We start from the raw sequence: 17770 nt of genomic DNA, 5'->3' as shown, positions 1-17770 counted from the left end.
ACATATATATATACATATATATATATATACATATATATATATATATATATATACATATATATATATATACATATATATATATATATATGTGTGTGTGCAGTCATTCTTCTTTCATGTTCTGCTGCTGCTATCTTGTGGAAATCATTTGGATTGCCGCGCTGTGTGGCAACATTTTTTGCGTGGCAAACGCAGCTTCTGCTATTGCCTTTTCGTCGACCAGATGGCGCTCCTCCGTGGTCCCTGCCGGGCATGCTGTTGCCGTTGGTTAGCCATAAATTATATTGTTTTTCACTAGCTTTTCGCAACGTTCAGTGCTATTCCTTAAATCTCCTACACCTCTTTCTCCATAACAAAGGAAAAGAGAATTTGAGTGCTTTCATCATGTAACCGTGCTCTTTACACCAATTAGTGCCGCTGATTGTTAGCCGGCGAGTACGATGGAAGTATCCGGCGTAAAAATTGAAACATTTATTTGTTAGGTTTTCGAGCGATGTGAAATTGTCGTATTGTAATATGTTGTTGTCGTCATTATCGTTTGACTTGTTGCTTTTTTCGACTTCTCACTGTCGCTAGGTGACACAGCAATCGAGTCCATTTTAACGCTCTTTGTGCCTTAATACCATGTATTAATTATCCGTGGTGGCCATACAACTGTGTACGTCGTCAGCCTCTCTAGATTTCACTGCATCACCTAGTTTCCGTCCTGCGCCGCTTGACTGAGGGCTTCTGTTTTTTTTTATCATCATCGCCATTATTTCCACGGAAATTCAGCCTTGTCGTTGTTTCATACAGTGGGCGAGCCACTGTATCCACGTGCTGTCTGCCAGCGTCTACGTTTATATCAAAAGAATCATAGCCGCGGCATTTGCATTTGGTTTTGTGTTATTATCATAAATCCGATATAATTAATGCATTCTTCCCTCACCATATTAATTGTGTCTTTTCCATTGTTATCTTAGTTTTAAGTTCGCCGTCTTTAGTAACTCGTCATCACACCTCATATATATATATTCATTCATATCTATTATTAACTATACTCATTAGTCTCATCATGATCAATCAACCCCTCGTTGCCGACATCAAACTCGACCATTAATTATTATTATTCTCATCATCATCATCATTATCATTATGAAGGAGAACTAGGTACAAACAGATACTAATTGGCCGGGCCAGATTTTCCTGGCTTATTGTTGTCGTTGCTACTGCTGCTGCTGTTGTCACAGGGAGGCGTGTACCTATCAGTCATCAACGGGTGCAAGCACTTGGTATCGTTTAACGCTTCATTCTGCATTCATACTCCTCGATGACCTTACTCCTTACCCGCAGTTTCGTTTTTTTCTTAACATGTCTCCCAATTTCCAGCCGAGAGAGCCATCACATTTATTATGTTATTACAGCACTTTGTTGCGGATATTTTATTTGTTGTTGTTGCGGTATTATCTCGTATTAATGTACCCGTGTCCTTCTTGCCAGTTGCCGAGAGCGACGTAGCACGTGATCTACTGCGATGAACCATTTACCCAATGGGAGTCCCATTTGCGTAATGGAGGGTGGATGTGGGCAGGCCATCTTGATGCCTCAGTTATTATTGTGTGTGGGCTTTATGTAATTTGTGTGCATTCAGTTGTCTTATCAGTATTCTTGTTTTGTGTTAACAATAACCATATTATTCTCTCTCTCTCTCTCTCTCACTCACACAAACACACACACTCTCTCTCTCTAGATATATATATATATATATATATATAGGCCCGGCCAAACAACATTCAAGCATCCTTCATCTCAAAGATCCTTCATACGTCTAGCGGTGCGCCGGTCAAGAGCTCCCCATATTCTTACTGTGTAGCACAGCACGCAATATCACGAACGGATCTATTTTTAATCATTTTAATTTTTCAATTTAAACCGCTTATTGGCATGGTCAACGTCATCATCGTTACCATGCTCTTACCAAAATGCTTATCTTAACTTAATTTTCTTATACAATCCTTTTTGAACCGGTCGTCTGTTTGTATTCGCCAGGTGTCTGCTTGATACCCGTATTTCGATGTACAAACTAAGAAATCAAGTGGAAGTAGATCTTTTTCGTTCGATGTGACCGTAAAATTACTCTCTCTCTCTCTCTCTTTCTCTCTCTAGATATATATGTATATATATAGGCCCGGCCAAACAACATTCAAGCGTTTTTCATCTCAAAGATCCTTCATACGTCTAGCGATACGCCCGCCAAGAGCTCCCCATTTTTTACTGTGCAACACGGTACGCAACATCACGTACTGATCTATTTTCAAACGTTTTAATTTTTTCCATTTACTTCGTCAATATTTTTCTATTTGAACCTCTTATTGGCATCGTCAACATCATCATCGTTACCATGCTCTTATCAAAATGTTTATCTTAACTTAATTTTCTCATACAATCCTTTTTGAACCGGTCGTCTGTTTGTATTCGCCAGGTGTCTGCTTGACACCCATATTTCGATGTACAAACTAAGATGTAAAATACGAAATCAAGTGGAAGTAGACCTTTTTCGTCCGATGTAACCGTAAAATTACTAGTTTTAGACATGTTTTTTCCTCTATGTCTCTCTTTCTGTCTCTCACTCGATTGGCCTATTCCACTGTCGCCTTCTTTGTTTCTGCGTTGTATGTCATCTGCGCTGCGCTTTTTATGTTACGTTTACTGACCGGATTGTGTCTTAAGTCACCCGTCGATGCACGCGAGAATCGTTATCTACTCCTATCCGATGCCTGTTTTCTCGCAGCACCGCTACTTATTTCTGTTCCACCAGTCTCTAGCCTTCACTTTCGGGGTTGCTTGGGGCTGTGTTCCACATTGCCTATGGCCGGATGGCGTTTGATTTGTACCTTAGTCTGAGATAGAGCTGATCTGAATCTGTCCTCACCTATCTCGGCTGAAAGGCCGACAGTAGCCTAATTGTAATATTATAACAGACCACGCGCACCATCTTTGTTGTTATTGTTATTGTTGTTGTCGTTGTTGTTGCCGAGAGCACTGTGGTCTATGAAGTCATGGTTTTGATGAGCTAATAAGCTGTTTTCCTAATATTTTCGGTGTTAGGTGATGCTTGCTCGGTTTTTTCGATTGGCGAGTCACCCGCTGCCGTCTTCGTGAATACCTCCGTTCCAGAATGTCTCCAACATATCGTAGTTATTCAATAGTCCCAATTCGGTAGTATCTGACTTATTTCCCGCAAAACTGAATTATATTACACTGCTACAGACAGACAGACGCAGATGTCCATTGAATCTTATCAAGAAGTAAGCTTTAACAAATTAATAAGCTAGTAAGGTTTAGTAATTTATAGGATAGAATTCATGAAAACAGGTAACTATCTGCGCTGAATAGGCGTATTTGATAGGGGTCAAATCAGTATCCCGCTGGATATATTTGATAGATCAGTAAAAAATGACCAGGCAGCAGCTGATAACTGCGAGCATATAACCAGCATTTTTCACCAACACGAATTAATAGCGATTTCAGTGCTTAAGTCGCCGGTTGCTTGTTGTTATGACTAATATTTCATTCTTCTAGAACGAAGGTACTCCATTTTTCTCTCCTCATCAACACGTTCGAGTTAGTTGCCTGCGAAATAGTTGCCTGCGCAAACGTCGGACAGCGCCAGGCAACGACTATTTAATAACATCCATGACAACATAAGTTTCCGAAATTTTGAACTCAGTTAATTACTCGGGTCGAGGAGGGCAGCGGGTGCAGGCCATACTCTATCTTTTGATCGTTACGGTGCCATGGGTCGCGTGAGCACCGTGGGCGGCATGTACCGCATGTTGACTGTGGCTACACTCCACGCCGTTTGCTGCCCGTACGCCAGCCATTCCGCCGGCGGCCTGCTGAGATTGCTGCGTCTGTGACTGCGGCTGGGATTGTTGTTGCTGGCCAGGCAAAGTGCCACATGTCACCATCATATAGGCCTTCTCAACCTTACGCCGCCGCCGTTTGTTACAAATCTTTACCGCACACACTGACAGAATGATTGCCACAAAGAAGAACAGGATGCCTCCGACGATTCCTGTACGACACCGAATATCGATCACAAATAATGGATTTGAACGAACGACAGTGTTTAGGTAGAAGAACATCAGCTTCTTTTCAATGCCTTTATTGAAAAAAATATTAATGGGGCGAGGGGTAGTGATTCATAACATTAGATACCATTCGTGAACTCATGTAAATGTTGGTATAAAGGCTGATCGTAAGTACTATTCTGGATACGATTTAGTAAATTGAGTAGCATCATGCAAGATGTATAACAATGGTTTATTAAAGAATGCAGATTAGGCCTCAGCTGTGTGTGAAGTAAGTGCATATCGGTACTTTATATCCGATGCTGTGATAATCGAAGATGCTTAAAAATAGTTTTGAATAATGCCTAATTTCAAAGGACTAAGACAGGGTAATAACCGGTAAACGATATGCCAAATGATAATAGACGAGAAGATGAAAATTAAAAATGAATTATTAGCAACTTATTTACTCAACATGGTTACGGAATATTTCTATCATTTATTATGAGGAACGCACCTGAGACAATTGCCCGATCTCGACGGTATTTCTGCGAGAGGGCGCCAGTGTCATTTCGGACGGTGATGTTCGCCAGCGGCGAAGCGTTAGTTGTCCCAAATGCCGAATACGCCACAACTCGTACTAGAAGAACTTTAGCCTCGCGAGGGTATTCATGCACTGCAACAGATATAATAGCACCCTTTCAGATCGTGTATGCGTGCCTATTTTACGTGCACTACGTACGGATAAACAGCGCATGCGATTTTATTTTTATAAAATATTAAATTAAAACGAAAATTTTGGAAACACTGCGTGACAAATAGACATTTAGTTTGCACCTGAAATTACCTTAAACAAGTGCGAAAACGTGTAAGTTTTTCGAACTGACGGTGCTGGCGACAAAAAAGGTAGGACAAAATGTAAATCAATAAGAAATTAATTATTAAATCCAGTAAACCTTACACCTTGATTACGTTGTTTCATTCGAAGCCAAGTATAAACGTTCTGCACTATTTATTTCTATACTCTTTGTTTAAGCAATGTTGGCTGCGTTTTATGTATTACGTGTCCGATGTTACTGCCAGTAGAACATCGTTACTTCAGACAAATGGCTTTTTTTCAGCACGAAACACACCCTGTCTGTGAATGTACGGCCTCGAATTTAACTGGGGCGTTTGTCTGAATGTTGTTCCTATGATATGCCAGGATAAGTGTTTGCCACTCACTGTGGTACTGCATAATGGTCTGAGTATTGTCAGCGGGCACACTGTCAGCGGACTTCGTCCACGCGTGAGAAATATCTTGCTTGTACTCAACGTTGAAATGGCTCAATGGAGCCGAATTATTTGATGGTGGTGGTACCATCCAGCTAACCAAAAGCTCTTTGCCAACTTCTACTGGCGGCACGACGGTCAACTGCTGCGGCATATCGGGTGTAGGCGAAGGCGGCTCTGAGCTGAAAGTCCATGGAGGTCCCGATACTTCATCGGAGGGAGAGGTCGGAAACGCTTCTATTGGGTTCGCTGGGGCCGTGGGAATTCCCGGAGACTGTGTCACAGCGATGTCATCCGTAGGCCTGCCATTTTGGCCCTCCACATGTCCTGAATAGTTTTGCAAATCAAACGGCAGAGCAAAGCAGTGCATATAAGTAACTCGAATTAATGCGCATTTGGCTCTTCAACGGAATTCATTGAACACGCGAAATTATATTCTTTCAGCCAATAGCTGAAGCTACCTCACATCCCCTCGCCCTCCCATACCGATCCCTTGCTTTAAATGCTTGATTAAATGTATTAGTAGTGCATATGTTTTCGGTAAATGCTAAATCAATAAGCCTTGTTCACGCTATCTATTTCTAGGTCTAATATATGTCGAGGTACTAGATACGATATCCACATACGCACGGTACTAGGTAGCCACTATGCCACAGAACAATAAGTTGCATCACGTTGATCTACAATCGTCAACAAGATCATTGCTTTTCTAACGGCAATGCACTTACTTGTAGTGTTTGCTACGACTCTTTCGCTAAAAAAGCCATCACCTACTTCGTTTCTCGACAAGACTTGAAATTCGTATGCAGTCTGCGGTTCGAGATTGTGTATGGTGATGCTTGTCACATTGTCAGGATGTACACGGATTGTACGCCAATCCACCTCATGTGCTTTGCTCTTGCGTTCAGGTCGATACCATAGAATATAGCTCTGCTCATGGCCGCCATCAAAACCAGGAAGCCAACTTACAGTAGCGGACGAGGCTGCCGCGCTCACCGAGATATTTGTTGGTGCATGGGGGGTCGTGCTTTCGACAAGCAGGAGACTTGACGTCACCAATGTGGCCACCTCATTTTGCAGAATGCATTCATACCGTCCATGGTCTTCCTTTTGAATACTCTTCAACGTTAAGTTACCCGACGATACTGTCTTGACGATCTCTGTAATTGCCACGGCCGTATATTAAATACAGTTAATTCATATAATTAAATGTATTCATTTATAAATTAATTTAAAGGTTACTAAAAATTAATGAGATAAAATGGTTAGCAGAAGCATGGATCTGGAAAATTAAGCTGTATTTGCACGAAATGAATAAAAAGTACGTATTATTTTACCTGCTTTCCCTTGCGGTAAGTTTCATGCTCCATTCCTTAGGTACATTGCAAATAATCAGTGAACAACTGCATGTGCAAATTCTACAACGGTCCGTAGGCCCTTTTTGCGACCACTTTACCGTAATGCCATAGCAGCTCATCTCATTCAAAGGCCTTAACCATAACATTGAAAATAATTATATATTATTGTTGAAGGCAATACACTCACGATTCGCGATCCCTAGGTAAACAGGGGTGCGGTAGGAAATCAGACGGACACCTGCGCTACGTACTAAATATCATAATCGTGATCTCTGGCTAGGCTGCCTCTGCGATGAGTTGTTGGATGAGGCAGAAAAATGTAAGCAGAGATGATCATAGATAAAATAGGTTGGAGCTGCGGCCGCGGGGGCCGGCGTCTCGACTGACTGCGTTTTACACTGCAGATTAGCGGACAGAGTAGGTCAATCACGCTGTTCGCCAAAGCTCTGAGCGGCTAAGTTTCGGCAGATTGGAGCCGGTGCCGAAATGACGCCACCATGATAAATTAGACAAACGAGACGACTCTGCCTGCGCTGATCGAAGTCGTCAATTTTTAATACCAACTTTAGTCCCAGCCATCCCGTGATAACGATTTGCTGGAGAGGAACCAATGAGACCTCCAATTGGCGAATGTGTATTCACGAAAGCCCGAAATGATCTGTGAGTGGTTTATTGAGGTTCGGGCTATCGTAACACCGACCTCTGGGATGGATTGCAGAATTTCACAGTATTCTTTCTCAACCTTGTTGATAAAATCTAACACAAATTTAAAATCAAATTTTGTTCGATTGATCAACTCGGTAGGCTGTATTTATCTTATACAGCTGAATTTATATAATGATAATGCGCGTAAATTAGAAAGCTTACCCTGATTAATGGAAAAACGCTGTTTCGGTAATGGCCTTCCATCAGCCCTTCTCCAGTTGATGGTAGGCATTGGCTGGCCTTTTCCTTCGCAAACGAGCGTCACGTCAGCGTTTTTACGTTGCTGATAGATTTCTTTCGGCTTTACAGAGAATACTGGCGGCTCGCGGACGAGCACCTCCATTAGTTTTGAAGCGCCTGCGGTCCCGTGAATATTGTATGGTGTGCACATATAGGCGCCCTGAAAAAAGAAGCAATTATTGGAATTCGACAAACAGCACGAGGCAACTTAATTTCTGCGTAAGTATATTTTTCACATAACACGTCATTTCGGTGTTTCGACATGGAATAAATCCTACGATAAGTATTCGTAGATATATACAAGGATAAGCATATCCAATGTGTCGGAAGACAATGAGACGGTTGATGGCCAACCCGAATAGAAGATCTTCTCCAGCCCTTGAAAATACAGGACCTTTAGATGTCTAATATTGTCGATTCTGTCGCCGAATCACTACGCTATACGAAGATGATATGTAACAGAAATGTTTAAGTGCAAAAACAGCTAGCGTTCGTTTAGGCGCTTCTGATTGCATGGCCAAGTTTTTGTTTTTACCTCATGCTCTTTCGAGACGTTGCTGAAGTACAATGTGCCATTAGTAAGTGCCACGACGCCGTTGACGGTCGATGGCTCGAAAAGCCGCCTGTCCTTGTACCACGTTACGTACTGAAGGTCCGGGTTGGTTATCACGAAGCATTTTACCATGCCGGCTAGATGAAGCGGCATGTATTGGAAGTTTGGTGTGAAATTCACCTTTGCGGGAAATTCGACATTGACATAGGCCTGCGCACTTTCCGGGTCACCAATACCTTACAGGAACAATTTTAAAAGGATAAAAAATTTAATTTTAGAAGACGTCTTACGAGGTTTTACTGTGACAGATTGAATAAGCGAACGTAAAAATACGCTATTTCAATAAGAACAATATTTCATATCAGCTTTATTGGGAGGTCTTTACAAAGTAGCACAGATGGTACAATGCCGCCTCAGTATGTTGAATTCTTATAGTTAAGAATATAATGTCATGTTTACAGGAATCCACACACATAGTAATAAATGTTCGCAAATAGTGAGCTAAAACTATTTTCTCTACAAAGCCTGTTTATTTTAAACTTACCGTTTGACACTTCACAGGTATACCACCCCGAGTCATCCGCATTCGTCGGGTTTATAAACAACGCCCCATCCTGGCGAACCAGAGTTCGCGTCTGCAACCACGTCAGTCGCGAAATTTCCACCCCGTTGTACAGCCATTTATGCGTAATGTTGGATGGCTGAGCCCTAGCCTCGCAAGGCAGTTCAGCCACCTTCGTCTCAGTTACTGTTATATTTTGCGGACGGCTAATAATTCTAGCCGACCCCGCAATAATCACGCGGGAACGAGCCTCCATAGTACCCTGTGAATTGCGTGCTATACATTGATACAAACCCGTGTCGCCTTCCTTGACATTAACGATACGCAGCTGGTGTTCATTTATCTGCAGTGGTGCGTCGTCACCTGCCTGCTCGATCACAGTGCTATCTTTCTCCCAGGTCACCGTTGGCGTTGGCGTGCCTGCGTTTACAGACGGAGAAAGAGGCGCAAGAAGTTGGTATTTAGTCAGGATTGAGATTCATTCAGAAGTTATGCAGTGCACATATATTTGTACAAAAAAAAAAGACAGAGGAAGAGAGAGGAAATAGCAGACGTCACTTGAAAGAAGGAGATCCTTCGTTTTATGTCTGCTCAAGTAGCAAGACCGTTGCGTGTGGTAAAAATGCGTGCAAACAGGAAGTTAGGTAGAGACCCTCAAACTGTCAGGAAATGTCTGCCATGCCCCGTACATATACAGGGTGCGGCATCTAAATTGGTACAGGCGTTGGCGTGCTATTTATCGTAAGGAACATGCACACGATCATCAGCTGCTCTTGGTAAGCAATGTCTTTCTACAATAAAATAATAAACTCGTCATGACGAACAACAGTGCGTTGTTTTTGGGATTTGAGCGACGATTAATTATTATCCAATCTCTACACGCTGAACGAACCCTCACCGAGCTTATAGACCTCTTGGGTCACCTCAAATCGACGGTGTACCGTGTTGCAAATGAGAATGCAACACCACCAGGTCCCAGCATAGCACGACAAAAAGTCAGTTACAGAAAACAAAACAATGCGGACCTCAAAGTTAATCCCAACCGACCAAAAATGCGTCCATAAAACCTCTGTTTCGATCAAGACGTTAATGACGAAATTTGGTGTAAGTGAGCGCACAATGCCACAGATCGTTAACGAAAGCCTCAGGTACACGTCACCGAAATTAGACAGATGCTCTTTAAAGTCTATACAACCAAGAAGTGTTGACCACTATTGTTTGCTACTCAATTTTATGAATTACTTCAAGAATGAAGGCGAAGGTCGCTTTCAACGATGACCTTTTTATTGGAAATTCAAAAATGGACCGCAGAAATGATTTCTGGTTTGCTCACAATCCAAAAAATGTGCCTACTATTGTCGATAAAAGAAAACGTCATGTTTTGAATATGGTATCCACCAAAGCATTCGTAATGGCATCATCCTTCTTTTAAAAGAGGTGAGCGTGTCATTATATAAGTGTATCCGTATATTCTACAAACTGTTGTGTAACCGTGGAGAGGTGAGGTGTGAGTGAAGACCATGCATCTTCCAGCAATATGGTGGACCGGCTCATACAGACCGGTTAGTGTAGGGTTGGTTGCCTGAAAATACAAGCATGTTTTGGGATAAGCATATATGGACGCCGTACAGCCCAGATATGAAGCTCTTGGATTACTATGTGCAGCGCGTTATTAACCGAAAGTCAAACAAGTTTCGACAAGACAACGTCGACTCTTTTATTCGCGTTATCCAGAGGGCGATAGCAGAGTTGTAAAGAGAATTTTTGAAACGGGCCTGTGAGTAATTTAAATCCCGAATTGAACTTTTCCTGGCGATGGATAACGGTTTTTATTTAGTACATGTAAAAATTTCGTTGAAAGATCTGCTTCGATTCATACACAGTCTTAAAAAACGGAATAAAAAGGAGTCCCTATCTTACACTTGAAGCCATATGTATATATAGGGATTTGCCTAATAAGCTTCTACGATCTTGAGGGCACGATTATATATGCTAAAAGGGTGGATTTCGCTATGTTAGATATAAATGTTTAGTTTTTTCTCACACGTGCGGTGTTCCTGAACTACTAGTTCGTCGAGCTTTAGAAATTGAAAGCTGTCTTTAAGTAAATAAAATAGATCTTTGCGTTCCAAGGAAATTGTACGTGTTCGTGACGTTAGAGATGCGAGATGAGCTATAACCATCTATATAGGTCGTTGCTTACCTTGAGCCTTACAAGGCAGAGATACTGTTTCACCGCTGCGCACGTATAAGGTCTCTGGAGGCTTGGTCTTGAAGTGCGGTGGCGCGAGCACGTCCAAATAAATCCACGAGCCATTCTTGGCCTCTTCACGATTGATGAAGAACACGGTACATTCGTACCAGCCCTTGTCGCTGACCCGGACGCTGGTCAGGTTCAGTGACGCTTTATCCGATAGCGAAACTCGATTTCTGTATTCGTCGGACGCGTGCGGTGGATAACTCTCGTACCTAAGGCAAAACATAACAATTAGTAGCTAGTCGACATGATTTTGTACGTTAAGCATTTGAGTCTCAGAGATGCGCAAAGTAATAAACGGGTTTTGCTATCGAAAAAAGTTCGACATTATGATACAGTAGTTATTATAGCGATCAACGTTTAAATAGTAGTGTCACTTAAAGATTTGATCTATTTTCTGCAATGATCGTCTGTATTTGCTTGTTCAACGTATATTGGTCTCAGCCTTTTTGTGATAAAAACATTCAGTTGGACATGAACTAACAAAGTGTAAGTACGTTTGTCTATTTCGGTTGGACAGTAAAGGATATTTCTTTACTTTATAGCATTAGTGTAATACTATATAGCAGATTATGTCGATCGTTTTCACCAATATGAATTTCAAATAAGATATTGCCAATTATAAACAGAGCTATATGTAAATGGTACAAAAGAGAACGACGCCTGTCGTGTCATGCTTTGTATCTCCGTTTTTCGTATTCCAGATACTAATGAAAAACTTATTAAACAATTTTTTTTAGCTGATTTATTTCGTACCAGATGTATATTGGTATCTTGTGGTCCTTCTTGTGCCACTGCACAAGGATTGGCACGGGCGTATCATTTGGATACTCGAAAGGGCATTCGAGTATCACGTTATCTCCAATAGTTGCTGTTTTGTGGAGCCTTTCGTCAGCCTTTCCATTGCCTGGACCGTTACTACCGTTTGATTGTACAGCACCTGCAAGTGGCCACGGTATAAGACGCATACCGCATTATACTACACGTACTGCATCCGATACCCAGTAGTACCGATGTTAGCCCCTCTCCGCCTTCAAACTTCACATGACGGACTCATAATACACACTAAGATCTACAGCGTGTCGACGAATTAATCAAACGAAATGAATGGACAAACGATTAAAAACGTCAAGCATGCCATTGACATTGATGATTATATGGCAAATTCATAAATAATACTTGCGTGAGTAGCGGAATATTGACAAGCTGATCAATATAGAGATGTTAGATTTAGTGCTTGCCGCATTTGCTCAGAGAAGAAATTTAATGACAGAATACTATTTTACATAGCAATGCGGACTCAACTAAGCTAGCGTTACATTCGACTTTTCAACACGTTCAGATACATCGATATGGGCCACAGTCACAGCAGCGGCAATTCTCGGTGGCGACTAGTAGACATTTTAATTGTAGAAATTCCAAAAGGGAGCGTCGAGATGTAAGAAGGTAACAACCTTGGTTGAACCTTGGTTGACTGGAATCAATTGATTGCTCATTTCGTTGACGGCGACAGGCTCAGCTTCTGCAGGTGTGAAAGTGGTATGCACTTATGCCCGAAATAACTCCGTAGCCACAGGACGCTTTATACCCCCATTACACCTTATGAGAGGTTTTGGCTCTATCGGATGTCGTACCCTTTCTTTTCCCATTGCTAAGGTAGTACTGGCTACACTAGTTGATATCTTATCCTATGCTGCCCAGGCAATAACTGCTAAGTAGAAGATTCCTACTAACCTGTTGAACTGTATTGGCTTCTCAAGAAACAACTCATTGCATTATACATGTATATATATATCTACTCTTAGACGGAAAAATTAACTAGCACTACACAGATGCATGGGTTGGTACACGGTTACCACCGCGCTTCGTGGTCGTATAACAAAAATCGCCGAACCCATATTAGCAACGACTATTATTATTCAATATGCGTATGTTTCCAGTTCATCTAACTCTTTGTCGGTTGCTTTGTCAAGACAGTGCCACATCCACTACACAATCATAACACACACGAATGCGCCCACGTGATGATATTTCGTTATGAACATCACTTTAGACCAAGAAGGAAACAAAGATGTACACTGGAACTATTCCATTGATACGTTTGCTCACACCGATTTGGTTTCAGTAGCCACTCGTTTGAAACGCGGATACGACTCATATCAAGCGGAGTTCATTCACATGAGCTGAAATTGTTTTTGCTGAGGATAACTATTGCTACTAATGCCGTTTCATTGCTGCAAAATTGTTTGCGTCTTGTCAGGTCTCGATTGGTCAAAAATTTTCGTTATATCAAAGAAACTGGCAGATTTGTTTCGAAAATCGTCGTCTCAACCGCTTGTCTCGTTGTGGTTGCGCGAACTCACCTGCACCAGCTACGAATAGGGTGATCACGAGCGGTGCGAGTGCGGCGGCCAGGCCCTGCTGCAGGGTTACAGGCCCCGCGGTCCAGCGCCTCATTGCACCACCTCGGCCAGTTCTTCTTCGCACGCCAGCACGAAGGCAAGTAACAACGCCAACGTCGCCAGAACACCTGCACTAGCTGTAACAATTCGAAGCAAACTCGCGCGCGTCTGGCGATGCTTCGGCGCGGGCCGGGGCCACTGGCGCCGCGGACCGCGTTTCCGGACGCTGCCTGATCCCGCTGATCTTGCAGGGTGGCCTTAGATCGGTCAGCTTGCAGCTTGCATATCGTTTTCGGAGGGCCACCTCTTTACGGGCCGCACTGTTAATAGCCGATAGCTGGCCGGGATGGCTATATCGCCAGCCACCAGAGATGGTCAATGACTTAACCCGTCGATCTTGCTTCTGGTTGTCCACTGTGCGTTGGTCTACTTACCCACCAAGTCGATCCAACACTACCAATAACGTTGTGTTCCTGTGGCTTCCTGCGTTCTGTCCTGGATCTTTTTGCCTCTGGCAGTCCTTTCCTCGTTTATCTCAAAATAGACCGCCTAGTTGATGTAATTCTTTTGTCCAAGTCCTTTAGTGAGTCTGTCGCTTCCTGTCGACATAAACGCGTCAATATTCCTTAGCCAGCGTTCTTCTGCTCCTTAAATCGCTGTTCCCTACCACCGACAATCTAGTGACAAACAGGATGGATTTGTCTGACTACGACCACTCACGCGGCAGTGGCGGCCTACCTTCACCACGACGATAACCAGTCCGACGACGTTTACTACCTAGGCAAAGACAAAGACAAACGCGCGACGTCCTCGACAACGGACGTACGCGCAGCGATGCGGCGGCAGCTATCGCTGTCTTCGTTTTCCTCGATAGAAGATAGTAGCAGTAACCGTAGCAGCAGCACGACAGCACGGAGGACCCCAACTTCACTTGGATAGTAGAAGAAAAGCAGATAGCCTGGCAATCAGTCGCGTACGCAGGGGGCTGGCTGACTGACTGGCTGTCCGTCCGTCGGTTTGTCGCTTGCTAGTTCGGTTTAGTCAGTTGTGACTAGGCGCAGCAATAGCAAGACACACTGGTCGCGGTGATGCTGCTGCTGGTACGGCGAGAGTAAGAACCGCAGCAGCAGCAGCAGTGGCGGTAACGACGAGGTCTTCTACGGTAGCAACCCCCAGCACTGGAGTAACGGCAGCGACAGTAGCAGCAGCGGGGCCTGCTGACTGTCTCCTTGCCTACGATGGGAGAGACGACGATGGCTAGTGCTGCTGCAACGGTGGCGGTGGCGGCCACAGACAGAGCAGGGAGCAAAGGCCGCCTCAACCACCGCTGTCATGGTAGTGCTATTGGGGAGGGGGTCGTAGTAACGTTGGGGGGGAAGAAGCGTGGGAAGGGGCGAGTGAACGAGACGTTGGTGGCCGTGGAAGCAGTTAAGGCCCTGTGGAGCGCGAGGGAGAAAACTGCGCGAGGCGCATGTCCGTAGACTCTTAGGTCCGTTGGCCCCAGAGTTCTTCAAAATGGCTTTTCCCGTAGACGGCTACGTTCTACCCTCTCCCACTGAACACATTACCATCTACTCACTCACTGTCGGTTGTCGCCGGCGCCCTCCGAAGCCCTTACCCTCGTAACCCTATTTGTCCCTTGCGACGCCTCACTCCTGGCCGGAATGCCCGCCACGCTATGACAGTTTGGACAACGACCTCAACCTTTATCATCACTTAGCCGCGGTCCGCTGATAGAACCGCCACAAATACCGATAGAACTAAGGGGCGATCCGAGAGACAGGACCCGAACTCATAATTGACAACCGCAAATAGGAGCCCACAAAGAGTACACAGTACAGCATGCAGGGTTCGTTGCTGCTGCTGACTAATCTGTTCCCTTCAATGGTACAAGTGTGGGCTGCGATAGTACTAGCACTAACAGTAGTTAAGATAGCTGCTAACTATAGTATTGTAAGCTGATTTTGCTAGGCTCTTGATTCTTACCACCGTCATCCCAATTCATTTACTCGATTCGGACTACCCCAGAGATATTTCTAACAAAAAAGAATGGCCGTTCAACGTTGCGGATTCCACCTTTAACAGCCTGCAATAGCTAGCACAGTTCTATGAACCGGCCTAGGCTACTATACTACAATACTACCAATGGCAAAACTCTATTCCTTTCATTCAACATCGACAAACCATAGCCTTCAACGAGAAAAGGCCAAGGATAAGCAAATGAACATTCCGCTTTCGGCAAGAGCCCCGGCCACTCCGCTGACTCTGGCCATCTTTCGCAATTGCTTCATCACTTCCGTTTTCCGGTAGGTTCTTAGCCAAGAACGAGCCTGTTTGTATGACAATCTACTGTCGCAGTTTCAAATTAAAGACATTGAGTCACCATACATCGGTGGTTTGTTTGTTGCATCTTGGCTGACCGTATCCATCCGAAAGGTATTAGACAGCTGAAATAGCAGCAGCTCAAAGTACCCAAAGCAATCGTAAGTCAGCTGCTTCCTTCCGCCTGTGGAAGTGTTCCCGTCACCTCATGACGTAACTGCTAAACTTTTGATAATTTCTGGTGATCTAAGAACAGATCAAATGCGCTTCAAGGTTGTGTCCGTTGTGACTATAAAGCAGCCTTGGCTGACGATTCATTATTCACCGCGACAATAAGGTCATAATAGCCTACATCAACAACAGCAGCGTGAACTCACCTAGAATGCACCCAGAGACTACGACACAAATCTACTTTCCGCGGACGAGCTGGTCGAGGAGGGACAAATGTTCGCAACTTAAGCAATCCTATCTTCATTAAGATCCATCCTCAGTCGTAATGGTCTGCTCGCGTCTTTATGTGTATCGGCCACGATTCACACATAACAAACACAGTCTACGATTTTCTCATACTTCATAGAATATTATTGTGCATGGCAGGAAGAAAGCGAGCGAAGGTGTGGGTGTAATAGGGTAATAGTGCAAACATTCTTGACGTTATCTCCATTGTTATTATCGTTGGCTCTGACACCGTCGCGACCGTATTCTGTCTGTCTATCGGTTGAAAATCGGGTGGAGCTTCTTTTGTTGCTCGATCCCCCACTAACTTCTCTCCTTCAGCCCATCGGTGTCTATCGCTTTACTCATCGTGCGCCCTTTCCGCACTTGTCGCTATGGGCAAACTTGTCTTACAAGCAGGTCTTGTGGTTCTAGCAGAAAGGGGCTCATTCATCGGTGTGTGGTGAGTTAGCACGAGAGCTCTTATCCTAGTCATGCTGTTTATGTTGTTGTTTGCCACTAAAAGGACTTCAGCTATACCTAGCTCTATGCACTTTACCTTTCTCGGTAATGTGTGCAATAGAAGCAGTACCTTTTAATAACCCTTTTCTTCCCTCAAAGCCTTTAACTATCGTGCATACCTATGTCTCGAATATAAATCAACAGCTGCGTTGTCGAGTATATTCCATTATATCACGACAAGCATTTGACCACTGAGCGTTGATTCATGAAAACTAGATCTTTTTATCTTTAAACTTACTTTTTCTGTGATAAGCTTAACCGATATTGACTCACGAATTTCTAGAAGACTGTAGTTTTCACCAGTCGAACTTGCTAATGTCGCGTACGTTAAATGTCGGGTTAAAAAGAAGAAGGTTAAAAACCCGCTGGTTTCGCTTGTAAAACCGCCTAGTAACATCATGTACTACTCGGTTTGAGCTTGAAAACTACTCCACTGAACTCCACCACAAAGAAACCCCCCCACCACTCCATCTCATTAAACCCAAACTGATTCAAGCACTTCAAAAAAGGCGTTGCTTGCGTTAATAAATATACTAACCGCCTGTACAAAATGTTCCAAAGGCTTTGCAATTTTATGGAAATTAACTGATAGCTGACAGTTTAAAATTACCTTTGATAGTTTCTCTTACGGTGAAATAGAAACTGCGTGATGCCTTACTATTATGGATGTAAACACGGCCATTCTAATACATATTTGAGTATTCAGAGAACAACGAATGAAAATACAGTAAGTGCAACGTGATTTTAAAATTGTCAGACTTTGGTTGATATTTCATAGCATTGCATAACTTTTTTAGTACACCGTGCATACACCTATGTTTGAAATAAGACTGTATTAAATGGACTTATTTTACATTGCTAGAAAATATGATTAGTACAAACGGTATCTCATAAAAAGCCGCGTAAAGAAGACTATCCAATTTTTAGTTTTTTTTTTAATGTATCGAGGGAACCTAACCTGGCACAAAGCACTAACATTATTCACGCAATTTTTAAAACAAACGTTTACAAAAAAATAATACGCCTAAATGAGAAATACTGATCAGATATATTAAAACTAGGCTAGCCATTGTTGTCAAGGAAAACCATAGAC

General features: G+C 43.3%; 1 protein-coding gene and 1 long non-coding RNA gene across 2 annotated transcripts; one reads left to right on the top strand and one right to left on the bottom strand.

The window, feature by feature from the left end:
• Positions 1-1052: 1052 nt before the first annotated feature.
• LOC111245827 (protein turtle-like) lies at positions 1053-14570 on the bottom strand. The gene is made up of 10 exons (XM_022794674.2): positions 13360-14570; positions 11753-11936; positions 10943-11208; positions 8722-9159; positions 8160-8413; positions 7547-7784; positions 6050-6481; positions 5274-5648; positions 4567-4725; positions 1053-4054 (listed from the first exon to the last, which is right to left on the bottom strand). The coding sequence occupies exons 1-10, from the start codon at positions 13451-13453 to the stop codon at positions 3750-3752; spliced, it is 2745 nt and encodes a 914-aa protein (XP_022650409.1). The 5' UTR covers positions 13454-14570; the 3' UTR covers positions 1053-3749.
• On the top strand, positions 6428-8878 carry LOC147757353 (uncharacterized). The gene is made up of 3 exons (XR_015320174.1): positions 6428-6642; positions 7694-7843; positions 8739-8878. It is a non-coding gene; the product is annotated as an uncharacterized LOC147757353 (long non-coding RNA).
• Positions 14571-17770: the final 3200 nt, after the last annotated feature.

The sequence above is a fragment of the Varroa destructor genome, unplaced genomic scaffold, assembly GCF_002443255.2.
Source record: "Varroa destructor unplaced genomic scaffold, Vdes_3.0 BEIS01000002.1, whole genome shotgun sequence".
Taxonomy (NCBI): domain Eukaryota; kingdom Metazoa; phylum Arthropoda; class Arachnida; order Mesostigmata; family Varroidae; genus Varroa; species Varroa destructor.
The sequence above is the reverse complement of the archived record's forward strand: the minus strand, read 5'-3'. Positions and strand labels throughout refer to the sequence as shown.